General features: G+C 39.6%; 1 protein-coding gene across 1 annotated transcript in view; it reads left to right on the forward strand.

Annotated features, from left to right (window-relative positions):
* The window catches only part of LOC148009633 (synaptotagmin-2-like), a 45,004-nt gene extending 38,032 nt beyond the window's left edge, over positions 1–6,972 (forward strand). Inside the window, exon 12 of the mRNA XM_087672509.1 lies at positions 6,086–6,972. Within this exon, the coding sequence (XP_087528635.1) occupies positions 6,086–6,214 (129 nt within the window). The 3' untranslated portion in view covers positions 6,215–6,972. The remainder of the gene's footprint in view (positions 1–6,085) is intronic.
* The last annotated feature ends 9,526 nt before the right edge of the window (positions 6,973–16,498 follow it).

Genomic DNA, 16,498 nt, shown 5'->3' on the forward strand with positions numbered 1-16,498 from the left:
AGTGATGTCTTGATAGTGAATGTATACTTGGGCTTTGCAAATGAAGGATTCGTCACTAAAAAAACAAAGTGCAACAGTCGCTATTGTGTCTGAACTACAAAATGTTGGCAATAGGGAATTGATACTAATAGCTATTGTGGTGTAATACTTCAACATCCCTCCTCTAGATACGCTGGAACCTCAGCAACAATCTGTCTCAATGTTGCTGTTGATCTTTGGGAGGCATGCTGTCTTCTGAGAGCATTCTATCCCACCATCCTGCTTCCACACCTACACCACTAGCAGCCCATTTCAAACAATGGCCTCTGCCCTTTGCTCTTCAACCTTTCCTTTCCTTTGATCACAACGTCAGCAAGACTCAAAGACTCAAGCAATACAAGAATCCTCACAGTAGCAAGACAAAGGGGAAAACCTCAATTCGTGAGATTGTAGCTGATTCCCTGCTTTCCCCAGGTGATTGCAGTGCACCTGCCCATAGCTCCATCAGCTGATGTAGAGTTGGACATCAGAGAGAGAGAGGCAGACTTGAAAGCATCATTGCTGGCCTGCAAACTGGTAGTTGATTGACCGTGAGCATGGATGTGATATGAGCAGCCCTCACAAGCACCCCTGCTAAGGTTACAAAAGTAAACCCATTAGGGAAGGGGTGTTTAAGGGTCAGCTTCAACACTTCAGAGTGAGGCGGCAACCCATTAGGGAAGAGGTGTTTAAGGGTCAGCATCCTCACTTCAGAGTGAGGCGGTGCTTGCCTCCAGCCGATTGCATGCTTGGACTTTAGTGACCTTTGAGAGGCGGATCAAGGGAAGGGACTACTTCATACTTGGTGATGACACAACTATCAAAATTCCTTTCCTATGCATTGATGAGTATTTTATCCCTCACACTGCTCAGATTGGTTGACCTTTTGGTGTGTCATTTGGAGGACCTTCACAGACGTCGTTTTAGAGGGGTGCCTTCAGCACTTGTCAATTAGGTTCATGTTTCCTACTTTGTGTCTTGATTCCTTTTCTTGGGCCATGTGGATGCTCCTGGTGCATGGTGGATGTATGCTTCAGATGTTCTACTATGTTGGCCTCTTAGGGCAGTGTTTTGCTTGCAATATGGTAGGCCACCTTGTCATGGATTGCCCTAGGACTGCCCTAGGGCAAACTAGAGGACACATGTAGCTCAACCTCGACCAAACTCCTAGATTGAGGGGGGAGGATCCTCATGATCTATTATCACATGTGTTGGGTATGACGAAGATCTCACGCATACTTGATTATACTTGGTGACCACGATGATCAAGTCCTAGTGTGCAGATGAATGCACACTTGTTTATATGGTCGTGCATCTCCTTTGATAATCCGTTTTGCAAATGATGGTGTGGTGATTGGTGGGGTAGATAGCAAGAGTTCCCTTTAGATCATGTTATTTCTAATGATAAGGCCAATAGCCATAATTCTATCTCCAATATGGGGTGGCCATATGGCCTCTTGACAATGTTCAAGGTCCCTTCCTTGTCCTCATTCTTTTACGATTGATCCTATCACTATGCTTGTTGGTTCATTGGCTTTATGTCATCACTTGGTTTCGGTTAGGGTCTAGTGATAGTTTTCCCTATCCCTTCCTACTTAGTGGTACTTATGGTGATGGTAGCTCTAGTAGCAGCTCTAGTTCCAATTTGGCTTAAATTCCCAAGATTTCATGGGAAGGACTCTAAAGAATTGGATGTATATGTTTGACAATTTGATAAGGTTTATGATATCAACTATCTATGCTTCATAGGAAGGTGGTTGCTCGGTTAGTAGAGCTTGTGAGTAAAAGGTTGTGATCTGTGAAGCAAGAAGACTATGATGTGGAGAGTTATGCATCTCAGTTCTGTACCTTACTTCAGGTGAATTCTGCAAGCAAGTTGGCTCGCTGGACAAGTTCAAATTTCTTCTTTGTGCAGGGCCTTGGTCATTATCTTTGCATTGTGTTGTCAACTTTGGGCTTGCCTGTTCATCAACTCATTGTTAATCAAGCTGTTGAGGTAGGCCAGTCTTTGGAAGTCTTGGTGATAGAAAGTGTTGCAACTCTTTGAGGAAAAATGGTAAGAGAAAAAAGTTGGATTCCAGTGGTGAAGAGTGAGGATAGTGAGGTTGAGGATGATATTAGTGATGACGAGGACTAGGAGGAGGAGACAACAAGGTAGATTCATATGTTGAAAAAGTGTTAGTGGTGTACATTGCATGGGTGTTAGGCTACTTATTAGGCCTGTTGTTGGGCAGCTCATTTATGTCATTTGTCTCTAGTCTTGTCCTCGAGCCTATATATTCTCCACCCCTCCTCTAGTCATGCTGTATCAAATCACATTCCCTTGGAGACAGGGAGACTGGAGGTACTGCTGATCATCACACATGCCATTCACCTTTGTGGTTTGTATGGTACATCTCATGTATTATGTAATGGGTCACATTACCTCTCTAGCATATATCTCTTGTTGTACAAGGTGAAGGTTTCTTGGAAGGACAACTAACAGAAGCTACAACAACACAATATAGAAAGATTGATTAGCCATTGCACTAAAGTCCACTTGTTAAAGTGGCAATGTTACACTGGATGTAATTGCAGCCAAGAAATCTGCCAGCAGGTAGGGAGCTTTGACAATGTAGGAGGAGCAATGTTGTTGCAGGAGGAACCCACTAGATCAGCACTGAAAATAACTTGGCATGTTGAATGCTAATGTCGTGCAAATGCCACACACTAGAACTAGGACTGGACAAAGGCTGTTGCCATAGGGTCATTAACTCGAGTTGCAAGGACAGCATTGGAGGTCAATGCAACATAGCCACCAAAACAAAATGCGAAGTTGTTGTCATGCCAACCATGACAACTACATGGATGGTTGTGACCAAACACGTCACACAAAGGTTATTGTCAAGGGTGGAACAATGCGACACAAATGCAAACATGTCAACGCTGACACATCATCACCCAAAAAATCACCAATGTTCCATCAGCTCAGATGTCAAGACAATGACGAACATAGACCACCATAGGGTTGCTTGTTGCTTGACAAAAGGGAGGTGAACCAGTAAGGTAGGTTAGTGCGAGGCTAGCGAATGTCCCATTCGCTCCTATGTCCAAACAATGATGAACATAGACCACCACAGGGTTGCTTGTTGCTCGACAAAAGGGAGGTCAACCAACAAGCTAGGTTAGCTCTAGGCTAGCAAAGCTTCCATCAACCCAAGAAAACCATAACACACATTTCTCCAAACATGTTGCCCATCACATGCACTCTAGTGGCAAGACTCCAGTGCCACTAGCAATGGAGTTGCTGCAACCCCATGAATTACACGTTCATCATCAAGGTGACAATTTAAAATGTGAAGGTAACATTGAAGATAAGCAAGATTGCTCTATATTGCAAGTCACATGAACACAATGTGAACAGGGTAAGAGTAAAGAGAGAGACAATAACACCAATGAACAATGCACTCAATGGGGTGAAATTGGAGGGTACAAGGGTGTCTATATATAGATACATCTAAGATGCATACAGAAGGACCAAAATGGGAGTGGTTGAGTGCCAAAAGGATGGGTAACCAGTCAACTGATCTAAAACAGTAAACCCTAGCCCAAAGCACTCTAGTGTCCCCCACACAAAGCTAATAGCAGATCTTGAGGCTGGGTCAAAATCAAGAAGAGATTTGACTACCAAAACATCATGAAATTGGGGAGATTGGGACTGCCCATCTTCAATCCTCAATCTTGTCTCCATTACTTTTCTCTCTCCATGGTTGTAATTTTTTGAATATTTGTCAGATTTAGCTTTAAGTATTTGTTTTTTCCATTTCTAGAAATGTTATTAAGTCTGGAAAACGAGCCATATTATAATTGTTGAACATACTGTGTTGGTCCGGGCACTTATAACAACCTTCACATGACTATCGGGTAAGTAAAAGAAACTCACCATACTTACCACTTGCTTGCATGCACTTCCCATGTTTACTTCTCCCCCTTAGTAGCATCTCATGCCACCCTACTTGAGAGTGGCCCATCTTCAACCCTCAATCTTGTTTCCATGGCTGTAATTTTCTGAATAATTGTTAAGTATTTGTTTTCTCCATTTCTAGAAATGCTAAGTCTCGAAAACAAGCAAATATTATAATTTTTGAGCATACTACGTGGGTTGGGGCACTTAAAACAACCTTCACACATGACTATCGGCAGGTAAGGAAAAGAAACTCACTATACTGACCACTTGCTTGCATGCACTTCCCATGTTTACTTCTCCCCCTTGGTGGCATCTCATACCACTCTACTTGAGAGTGGAGTAGACCTGTCTAAGCATGGATCAAGCTGGTCCCATGCACCAATGGATGGAGAGTAGTTTGTTGCTTTAATACCAGTGGAACACCCAGCAAAGGTTCCAAGATCTTAACTGCATAGGAAAGATGCTCTGCAATCAAATCATCATGAACCTGCTTGGTGAGGTAATCGTCATTAGTGGTTGAGGGTCCTAGAGCTTGGAGGCTAGAAACTCCTCATGATGTACATGTAAAGAGCCACGTATGGTTGGTCTCCTTGTGTAGCATACCATGAGGTGGCTGGTGCAAGGTAGCATGTTGTCAAGTAGTTGTTTCGTGCCCTTCCTATTCAGATCCAAAACTATATAAAAGCCTGTCACCTCATCTCGCCTGACCTTTTGGACTACATGCTCTAGCTTCTCTCTATATTGTGTGGCAACTCCTCTAGACCCCTTGTGCCTCTTATTGTACATCGTTGGGGTGAGTGCACTCACTCCCATTTGTATCCTTACACCTTTGGGAATTTGCTACTCAGGTCTCATAGATCACACACCATCATTGGGTATTCCCCTTTGTGGTAATGACTGTACCATCTCTATGAACTGCCACATACCCTCCTTCCTAGCTTGGAGAATACTCGGGCATTGGGTGTGCCCCTTTGTGGTATTGACCATACTGTTTCTATGAACTGCCACATACCTTCCTTCCTAGCTTGGAGAATCTGTGGCATACATTCTTTTTGACATGCTACTTGCTAGAGCACCCGTAGCAAACAAAGGCAAACTCAAGAGAGACGAATTGTACAAGAAGATGCCTGCAACATAACACAAGCAAGAGATGATATAAGAGGAAATCACTTAGAATGCGCAATTTGGATTGGACTGAAGCATTTGATATTCCTCTAGCCATTGCAGAAGAGGCAAAAGGCTCAATTTTTAGCAATCAAAGCATATTTTAAGAGTGATTATGTACAATCCCCAAAGCATGGTGATGAATTTCCCTCAAGCTCAAAGGAATATGCTTTGTGCAATCATTATAGAACTTTGTGGATATTGATTCAGAGTATGATTGAACATGTTTGACCAGTACTCCTTTTAAAAATTAATGAGAACACGTTACATAATACGTGATTGGAATGTTTTATGGAAACCAACGAATTTCTCTCTTCATGACATGGTAGCTAAAAGGATGTTACTGTACTACAGCCAATGCCTTGAATAGATGATCTTAGAACTTTGCTTTGGCATCAATCAGATGGTCTCTTAAGTGGCAAAGAATTTCAAAAGTCTAGAAAAATAAATTGCCACTTAAACAGAGGCTGTTTGTGAAGAGATGTATGCTTGGCATTAGTCCAGCAAGTTGCATCTTTACCTAGAGAAAGAAAGCTCCTCTCACTTGTTGTGGATGATCTTACAAATGCATTTGTGACCTGAGTAATAGAAGAATTCATGGAAGCTCAAAAATCTCTCACAAAAGATCAGCCTTCTAGTGATTGCCTTGAAAGAAGAGGGTTCTTCCCTAAAGACAGAAATCGTTAAGGCCTATGTGGTCTTTTTGTCTTTTGATGACCCTTAATTGAGGTTTAAAAGTTGGTCTCCAAGTCTGGTTATTTGTTTGATCTGTCCTTGTACGCCATGTGAACTATCTATAGTTGCAGAAGTGTTGTGCAAATCCCATGATAATCTAGAGATTCGTTTTGAGATATGATCTGATAGCATAATTCATTTAACCTCAGATTGTTTCCTGAAAATCTGGTTTACCTAAAATATGTCGGAGTTTGTAGTGAAGTTGTGTGTCTCTTTTTGCAGGAACTGTTAGGCTACGTTGAGATACCCCTTGCTGATGTTGTGAAAAACAAGCGCATAAATGAAGAGTATCAATTGATAGACTCAAAAAATGGAAAAGTGCATGTAGAGTTGCAATGGCTGCCAAGCTAATGCGAGTTCAGTAAGGGAGCGCTCCTCTCCACTGCAATTTTGAGACGGCAAGCCCCCTTGTATGTCATAGTCACATGCAAAAAGAATGAGGGAGCGCAGCATGGATCTGGAGTGACTTGCTACAGCAGCAGCTTGTATTGCTTGACATGACAGTGACATGGAGCAGCTCCCTTCAACTTTGTTTTTGTGATATTTAGAAGTTGACCCCAGTTTAGGTTTGAAGGATAAAAGATTTTGATGGGTGTATCAACCATGCACCAAAGAGAGGTTTATTTGAACAGTTATAACCCGAGGTTCGAGCAGCCAGCATCGCTGGGTTCGTTCAAGCCTTTGTTGTGCAATACCCAAACATTGGCCCCAGTTTAGGTCCAGGATGACACAAGATATTGCTACTGCATGTAACTTCAACATACATTGTAGAGGTTTATTTGAGATGCAAAGAGGTATGCACCGAGGTCTGAGCACTTAACAGCAGCACCTGGTTGGTTCACTCTTTGGCTTGCCACCTTAAAGAGGTTGTGATGGATAAGGGGTGAGATATTTTTGGGAGAAAATTCCAGTCAAGAACCCCAAGATGTATCAGACATCTTATTGGGTGAATTACTAAAGCATCAATGTAAAATAATGATGATTTTTCTCTCTTGTGGAGTTAATATTATTTATTTCATTGTCTCTCTCTACACACACAGACACACACACCTGCGCATGCACACAGACACGTTCTTCTGAACATTCTAGACCATCTATCTGTCAATATGGGCAGTTATGAAAACTCTATTATACATGTTATGAAAATTGTTTATTTGATCATTCATATGTACATATGTTTTCCCTTATAATTTAGTTATAAACACATGTAATTCCCATGCATATAGATGAATGTGTGCGCATGCACACAGACACGTTCTTCTGAACATTCTAGACCATCTATCTGTCAATATGGCCAGTTATGGAAACTCTATTGTACGTGTTATGAAAATTGTTTATTTGATCATTCATATGTACATATGTTTTCCCTTATAATTTAGTTATAAACACATGTAATTCCCATGCATATACATGAATGTGTATGCATGTACGCATAAATATGTGCACACACTAAAGCACTTTTGTCTACACTTACCACTTGCATCCACATAAGATGCACATAAGTTGTAGCCAAATAACTCTTGAATTGCTAACCTATGCATCGTGCATATACATGAATGTGTATGCATGCACTTGTAAATGTGTACACACACTAAAGCACTATTGTCTACACTTACCACTTACATCCACATAAGATACACATAACTTATGCACAATAACTCTCTTAAGTACTAACCTATGGATGATTATTAATTCACAATCATGGAGGAAAATGTTAGTGTTTAGCTTATTACATCAAAGCGAACATGGTTACATCAGTAAGGTTGTGTTATATGTTGTGTTGATAGGATTGAATCAATGCATACATGCTTTTATTAGTTTTACTTATTTTGCCAAAGCCAACAAGGTCATATCAATAAGGTTATTAGTGTGTTGAAAAGATTGAATTAGTGAATGCATGCTTCATTTTGAATCAGATTATTATATTTTTTGTGGCTAGCCCAATATTTTATCAACCTTTGAAACCAATGATTAGCTAACATATTCACATACATATGGTTTTCTTAGTGTGTTTTTATATGATTAAATTAATGTGCTTCACATTGGAGGAGATTCTCATCCTACATTCTTCATAGACGATACTACTGACCACTGCCATTTAGGGACAATTGTTAGTCAACTCATCACTCTTGTTACTTTATGCATAAAAGTCTTGCATTGGTGCATTACAAATACAATTTCAGGAATAACTTGGACAAATTGCATCCTCTCCAAGATGGTTATATTCTTAGCATATGTTGCCCATCATGTTGATATATTATAGCATCACTTTCTTAAATCCCAATTGAATCGTCTTTGTGCTTCAAAACCATGTATTCCTTGTAGCATTGCATGACATAGGGGTGAGCTCGTGCACTCTAAGAAGGTTGCAAATTGAACATAGCTTTTCCACAATCTTCTCCCATCAACACAATGGCCTTAAAAACCTACACAAGCTATATCCTTGTTTATAAGGGTGTATACCAAGTATATCCTTTTCTACACATGGTATCAAACTAGATATCTACAGCTTTAGCTTTGTGGATAAACCACCCTTTCTAATTTGACAATGGTTGAAGTGGATCACAATGTTAACCTTTTCTTGTTCGCAATTTCCCCCCTTGCTCATATTACTTGTTATTCATGATTGTTGTTAAGCTCCTCAATAGCAATAGTAATGAATAATATCTTGTATGTTTGGATTGCACACTTCCCCACTCAAGCCAAGCATAAATCATGATGTTGCCAAATATATTTGCAATGGAGGTAGAGAATAGGGGTGAGAGAGGTTGATGGACAAAGAGGGGGGAGAGCTCTCACAGAAAAGGGGGGGGGTAAGGACTAAGAGAAGGTTGTCATAGAGCTCCACAAATAAGATTGGGAGGGGATTTAAAATCTTTCTTCCATCTTTTCTATTATGCACAAACAACTAACATGAACTTCCAAACAAATGGTTAAAAATCATGTAAACTTGTCTATATGTGTGTTATTTTATCATGTTTCAAATTGCAAAATTTTATTTTCAAGTATAATAAAATAGCCTCTCAGTTTTGCTCTTTTACTTTTAGCTTCAAATCAATCACTTGTCAAAACCCACTATCGAAGAAAATGATAAAGGCCCTCCATATGTTTGTTTGTCACACGATACGAATGCTACTAAGGTTATCACAATAGATGATAACCTTATTGTTCACCTACATCCCCAAATCACCAAGTAGTTTGTGTAACAAAGCTACCTTAGATGTTGCAATGGCAATACCTTTGTACTAGAAAAGACAACTGTTGGTTGTTTCTCCCTCTAAGTAACACCAGTACTACCAAAGAAAAACATAAAACCACTAGTAGACCTCTTGTCTAAAATACTACTAGCCCAATTTGCATCGCTTGCACTATAGAATAAGGCACAATCCAATGTAGATTTAACACAGTGTAATGTACACCGTGCATTGAATCCAAATGTGGCTTTCGTGGAAGTTACTCTCCAAACCAACTATGTAGTTTAGATGTGGTCTGGTGATCGTCAAATAGATAAGGTTGCCCATAATCTTCCAATACATAGTGACATCCTCAATCAAGTCACCCTCATGTGCACCAAGCTTTAACATTAACATCCAAAGATATACAAGTAGGATTGTAATTAGCCATACCATATTTCTTCAATATATCCAGCACATACTCTCTTTGTGACAACCATATACCCTCTAGAGTCATGATTATCTCTATGCAGAGAAACTAGCATAGCTCTCCCAAATCCTTCATTTCAAATTCAATCTTGACAAGACCCTTCACATTGTCAATCTGTCTCACTTTCACCCACAATGATAAAATCATTCTCATACATAGTGATAATCGCAATATCTTCATCACTCTCACATACATAGAGTGAGTGATCAACATGTGCTATGTGAAATTCAATGTTGACAAGATATTTTGCAATCTTGTCATGCCATGCCTTGGGTGATTGCTTCAGGCTATACAAAGCCATACGAAGCCTGCATACATAATCTGGATGACTCTCATACACAACCAGGTGGTTGCTCCACATAAACTTTCTCTTGCAAATCCCCTTGCAAAAATGCATTCTTAACATCCATTTGATGTATGATCCAACCTTTTGATGCAGCCACTACTATGGCTACCTTCATTTTGGTAAATTTAGCAATTAGAATAAAAGTCTCCTCATAATCAATATCATGCGTCTATGCATACCCTTTGGCAACCAAGTGTGCCTTATAGACTTGTGCTTAACGTTGTAAACCCATTTACAACTGATAGCTTTCTTGCTTTGGGGTAAAGGCACAAACTCCCATGTCTCATTCCATTTAAGTGCAATCATTTCTTCATCCATAGGACGATCCCAATACTCATTACACATTGCATCCTCAAAACAGCTTATTTCCACATCCTCCACAACCTTAGCTATGTATGCATAGTGATAAGCTACATAACTATCATATGCCAGTCACGCCATTGGTTTTCTCACTCTATTTGACCTGTGTGGACTTGGATTACTACAATGTGCTTTAGCATCCTCTTCTGCCTTCCACACACCACATGTTTTAGTAGAGGAAATCCAAAATTCCTCATCCAAGCTCTGTTCAGAGCCATGTGAGTCAACATCAACATGAGAGAAACCTCATGATAAATTTGTAATAATAGGTGAGTCCTCAACTTTCTCTTTACCTTTTCTTGATATCTATGATGTACTTGGAGTAACTTGTGACCTCGATCTACTACTCCAAGATTTATCAACAAAACCATAACTAGGAGACCCTTGTGGTCCACTTAATGTCTCTGATTGCTAACCTGTTTTCTACATAGCGCCACACTCATGCTCATCGGCCCCAACAAGTGGATTCTTCACATTACTATACTAACTACTCATTTAATCAAAACCAACATTCCTGCTAACTCTCAACTCATGTGTTACAAGGTCATAATATCGGTATCCCTTCTCTTCGAATATACCACACATATATTTTTCTACTTTGAGATTCAATTTATTCTGAAACTTATCAAGAATATGCACATACGCAATACATCCGAATACTTTTAGATGGGACATATTCGGCTTTCTACCTGTAAACTTTTCTTTCTGTGTCATACCATGTAGAATAGTAGTGGGTGTCTTGTTCATAATATACACAACAATAGCAACTTCTTTAGCCTAAGACTAATGAGGCGGGTTTCTTTTTGGCATCAACGCACAAGCCACCTTTGCAATATGCTTCTTCTTTTTCTGACCAACTCCATTTTGTTGCAGAGCATATCTACATGTATATTATCTCTATATAACTTTTTTTTGCAAAAAATAAGAAAACTCATTGAAGAGATATTCTGCCCCTTTATCTAGCCTTAGGCATCAAGTATGCAACCTTGTCCCCTTCTACCACAATGTTAAAGCTTTTAGAGTGAATGAACACCTTGCTTTTCTCATGCATAAAGTAAACCCATACTTTGTGAGTATGATCAATAATTAAGGTAACGTAATACTTGCAGCTACTCAAAGTTGTTCTCTTTGTAGGATCCCATATATAAAAATATATCAATTCAAGTGGCTTCTTGCATACATGCTTTTCATGTGGAAATGCATGCCTTGCTTGCTTTCCAAATTTACATGCTTCACATACTTTATACATTCCTTCAAACCTAAACTTTGGCCAACCATCCACATCTTGTTTTGACTACATATCTTTTAGCTACTGCACATTCACATGACCAATTCTCTAGTGCCAAATTTCAATATCACCTACAATACTTAAACCTTTTACAAACATGGCAATATCCTTTTTAGAAAAACTTAGATCAAGAATAAACAATTTGCTAGCTTGTTTTCCTTTTGCAATCAACCTGTAATCATTTTTGAGATCTTTTACATAACAACCATTAGATGTGAATCAAACCTGCAATCCTTGTTTTACCATCTGACCAACATAAACGAAGTTTTTTGTAATATTTGATATATGCAATACATTAGCCAAATACTTAGTTTTACCATCTTACATACTCAAAGGAACATTCTCAACATGAGTAATGGGGTGAGCTGGATCATCTCTTATCTCCACAACAGGAGGCTCCTTTGAAAAGATCACCTTATGTACCTCAACTATCTCCTCAAGCTTTTTATGCATCTTCTCCTCATGGAAAATAACATCATGGTTGCGAATAACTTTTTGAGCATGTGTATCTTGTAGGTAATAGCCATCTCACCTGCATTCCCATCACCTAGAAAGATCTATTTCACTAACTTAGGATCTAACTTATTGCATTTGTTCTTGGGTACATGGTAGAAAGCCTTACATCCAAAGACTCTAAGATGCACACATGAGAGAGGTTTTCTAGAGTATACCTCCTCTGCAACCTAATTACTAATAGTAGTGCATTAGGGTTTGTTTGTCAAATGCAATGCAATAGTAACTACCTCAATCCAAAAATATTGCACTAAGCTTGCCTAACTAAGCATACTGTGAACTCTTTCTAAATGGTCCTATTCATGCACTCTGCAATACCATTTTGGGGTGGGGTGTACAAGGCGATTAACTGATATTTAGTACCCCTCCTATTAACACTATATTAGGGAATTTGGAAATTTCCATGCACCTTGGGAACCCCCAATACCTTCATTATTTGATCACATGGTCAAATCTTGTTTTCTTACTTAAATGTGGAGTCTACCCTAAATGCTACAAAACCTACCTTCCCAAATTGCACTTTCAAATATGAATCAAGATTTAGCCACGTGGTCAAATATTTATCACTTATTTGAAATTGGGACTTAGGAAATTCCCAAATTCTCTCATATGGTGTTCATTATAAAACTACTTAAATTCTTTAGAAACATACTCACCCCCATTGTGAGTCCTTATGCATTTTAACCTATATCGAAACTAATTCTCAGCAAGGCCAAGCCAACACTAAAAGATAAATAAAATATTTATTTTTGCTTAATAGAATATGCCCATAACTTATACGAATAATCGTCAATGAATGTAACAAAGTAATTCATGCTACCCACTAACTATTAGAGCATGGGACCACATACATTAGAATGCATAAGAGCCATAGGCTCACCAATGTGTAGAATACTAAACTTCTATTGAGAACTATATGTGTGGATATTATAAAGATAATGGTCATAAGAATCAAAATATTTGTAATCAAGAGGCAAAAGATACTACAAATAAGTAAGCATTTTCATGATAGGCGAAGAGCTTAGGGTACATGGAAGAACTCTAACTGGGTGAAAGATCAATTGACAATAGCTTTAGAGGAGTCTTTCTTTTATAACCCAAGAAGGTAACTTGGTCGGCAAGTTCGACCATATTATGAACCTGTCTTAGTTGGCTAGGAAATATTCTAAGGAATACCTTTACCGTCGAGTTAGGGGTTCTATCCTCGGATCCCCGTTAGGGGGGTTGCTAACCCCCCTAAGACCCCCAAGCCAAGGACTGCTTCTGTGGCCCCTAAACCCCAAAATAGGAGGCCCTTGATAACTTCCACATCCCTCAACTCAATGCATTGTGCCTTGAGTTACTACCAACATTTTTGCCATCCTACCGCATAGACCTCATCTGACATACAAGTTCGGACCCACCTAATATCCATGCTCATACATGGCCTCTCCTCATAATGGGGGCCTTACAACTTTAAGCGCCATAGATCATTCGTGGCACCTTACGAGGGTGGGACATTGAGCATATATAACACCCCCTCTCAATGTCCATCCACAAGTGAACTTCATTCTTGGCCCAATGCCAAGCCTTTGAAGATGAATTTGAAGGAGATTCTTCGTAAGAGATTAGTGAAGATATCTGCTCCATTCTCCTCCATTGGATAGTAGACTAGCTCTACTATCCCATCCTCAATCAAGTCACACACATAGTGATATTGGATCTCAATATGTTTGGTGTGTATATGAAAAAATGGATTCTTGGCAATGGCGATACAACTCTAATTGTCAAATCTTAGCATTGTTGGATCTTCATCCAGTACTCCCATATGTCATAGGATCCTCCTTAACCATACTGCTTCACATGCAACAAAGCAAGCTACCTTACTTTAGTAGAAGACAATGCCACAATTGGTTGCTTTTTATTGATCCAAGAGAAAATTCCTAAACTTAAATAGAAACAATATCCAGATACTGATTTCCTGGAAACATTGTCACCAACCCAATCTGAGTCACAATTTCCCATAAGACCACTTGTAGCACTGTATGTGATATCATAGTCAAGAGTTCCCTTCAAGTATCTAGCACCCTCATCCTAGCTTTCCAATGACTTTCTTGTGGTTCGTTTGAGAACTTACTCTAGATACCAACATTAAAAGTGATATCTGGCCTAGTGTTACACAAGTACATGAGGCTGCCAACCAACCTCTTATACCTCCCAATGTCTACTAGTGCTGATGTATTCTCAATGGATAACTTTACATTGACCTCCATGGGTGTAGCTATCTCCTTACACTTGGTCATGCCAAATGCTTTTAAGATCTCCCATGCATACCTTTTTTAAGAGATGAAGATTTTGCCACAGACTTCAATCCCAAACAATAGTGTAACAAGCCCAAGCTTGCCATTTCAAACTTAGAGCTCAAAGCCTTTTGAGTTTGATGGATCATATCTTCATAGGCACGTGTAATAAGAAGATCATCCACATATAGGACAATCACTACAAAATTTTCACTATCCTTGTAAACATAGAAGTTAGCATATGAGACACGTCTTTTGAAATTCAGACCTAGAAAGAATTTATTTATCCATTGGTACCATGTTGTAGAGACTTGTTTCAGTCCATACAATGCCTTCTTTACCTTACAAACTTTTTTCTTAGAATGCGGTCTCAAATCTTGGTGGCTGAGATCACCATTCAAGAACACCGATTCGACATTCATTTGGTAAATTGGCCACTTCTTATGAGTAGCCACTATAAGTACTGTGCGAATAGTGGTCATTCTAGCGGTTGGAGCATATGATTCTTAAAAATAAAATCCTTCAATTTGTGAAAATCCCTATGCAACTAATTTGGCTTTGTACTATTCTTAGCTACCATCAGCCTTGTACTTTACCTTCCAGACCCACTTGGTATCAATAATCTTTCTCTTTTTTGGCTGACCCATTAGCTCTTAAGTGTCATTCTTGATGATGCTATCATACTTAGCTTGCATAGTTGCTCTCCGTGTTGGATCGGAAAATGCTTATTCTAAGTCTATTGGCTCCTTTACTTCTCTCATAATCCCAGCCATTAAGACCATATTGACTATGGGAGTAGAAGCCTTTCTTTACTCCTCTATTGTTAGTGGCCTCCTTGGTTCATTTGCCTTTTCCTCAATTATGGTAGGCATAGGATTACTGCGATCATAGAGCTATTTCACCCATCGCGGCAATGGCTTTTCCAATGGCATGATTGCCAGTGAACTTTTTTCTCATCATTCGAAGATGATGCTTCCTCCTCCTTGAGAGTAGGGACAGCTCTTGGGATAGGTTCATTGTGGAGTACTTCACTTGATGATAAAGTGGAAGAACCTCTATTCTCCTCCTCCACTATATGTTACTACTCCTCAAACACCACATCACGGCTCACTATGATCTTCTTTGCCTCTTGTTCATACAATTTATAAGCCTTTTGCTCATCACTATAACCCAAAAAGATAGACGTGTGTGGGTAAATGAATGGGCCCAACATGGGGGGTCACAACAAGGGCTTGTTTATTACTGACCTCAAAATATTTTATTAAGAGGTTTAAGGGCATGCAATTGCACACCATGTGGCACCCTACCCTAAGCCTCTTAACAATAAATATTATTGATATAGATTATGTTGAGATATCGAGCTCCACTCGTGATATGCCAGGGTGACCATTGTGCATTTATGTCACCAACTTGTCAGTTGCAAATGCGATTGGTACACCGCCCATGAATAATAGCTAGATGACAGCTATCCTTATCTACTCTAGTTCGTGGCTCATTTAGTATGCCACCTTAGTTAGTTGAGTTTGGTTTGAGACCCATATATAGGGTTCTTCTATTTCTACGTACTAGAGTTCTTTTTTGCTTACACAACTAAGAAGAGGAAAACTGTTTTCAGCCTCCACCCTTGTGTGTATTCCCCCATTGTGTAAGCAAGAAAGCTACAAGTGAGACTCCTTCCTTCTCTCCCACAATCTTGACATGGTATCAGAGCCTTATTCGTGGTAAGGAGCTCAAGAAAGCAAGCCAAGTTCGCGGTGTTCTGGTAAGAGGACCAATGTTGCTTTCATTTTTCTGTTTTGGGAGCAAGTCTCTGTAGGTAGCACAGCCGGAAAGTGCAAGAGTGCATTGTCTCAGATTGAGACGCCCTTCGCGGTGTAGTAAGAGGATAGTATATGCTGCGGGAGAGGACTTTAGCCCATGGTTGCTCTGTTTTTTTAATTTGAGGCCATTTCGGGCTCTGTTTTGGAGGCGGAAGTTTTCTGCACGCACTCAGGAAAAGGCCCTGTTTTATGCTGTGCAACTACTGTTCTACAAGTCGGTGAAAAGTTACCACAGAAATTGCATCGTATGCTTGTGTGTAGAGACATTGGGAGTTACAGAATCATCCTTGGTTCCTGTTTATGCAAAATCGTCACTAGGAAGTGACTGTGGTCAAATACAACTTTCGCCAGTTTTGCAGATTTGCC

The sequence above is a fragment of the Lygodium microphyllum genome, chromosome 30 (assembly GCF_053477565.2).
Source record: "Lygodium microphyllum isolate KBCC chromosome 30, Lygodium_microphyllum_v1.1.10, whole genome shotgun sequence".
Taxonomy (NCBI): domain Eukaryota; kingdom Viridiplantae; phylum Streptophyta; class Polypodiopsida; order Schizaeales; family Lygodiaceae; genus Lygodium; species Lygodium microphyllum.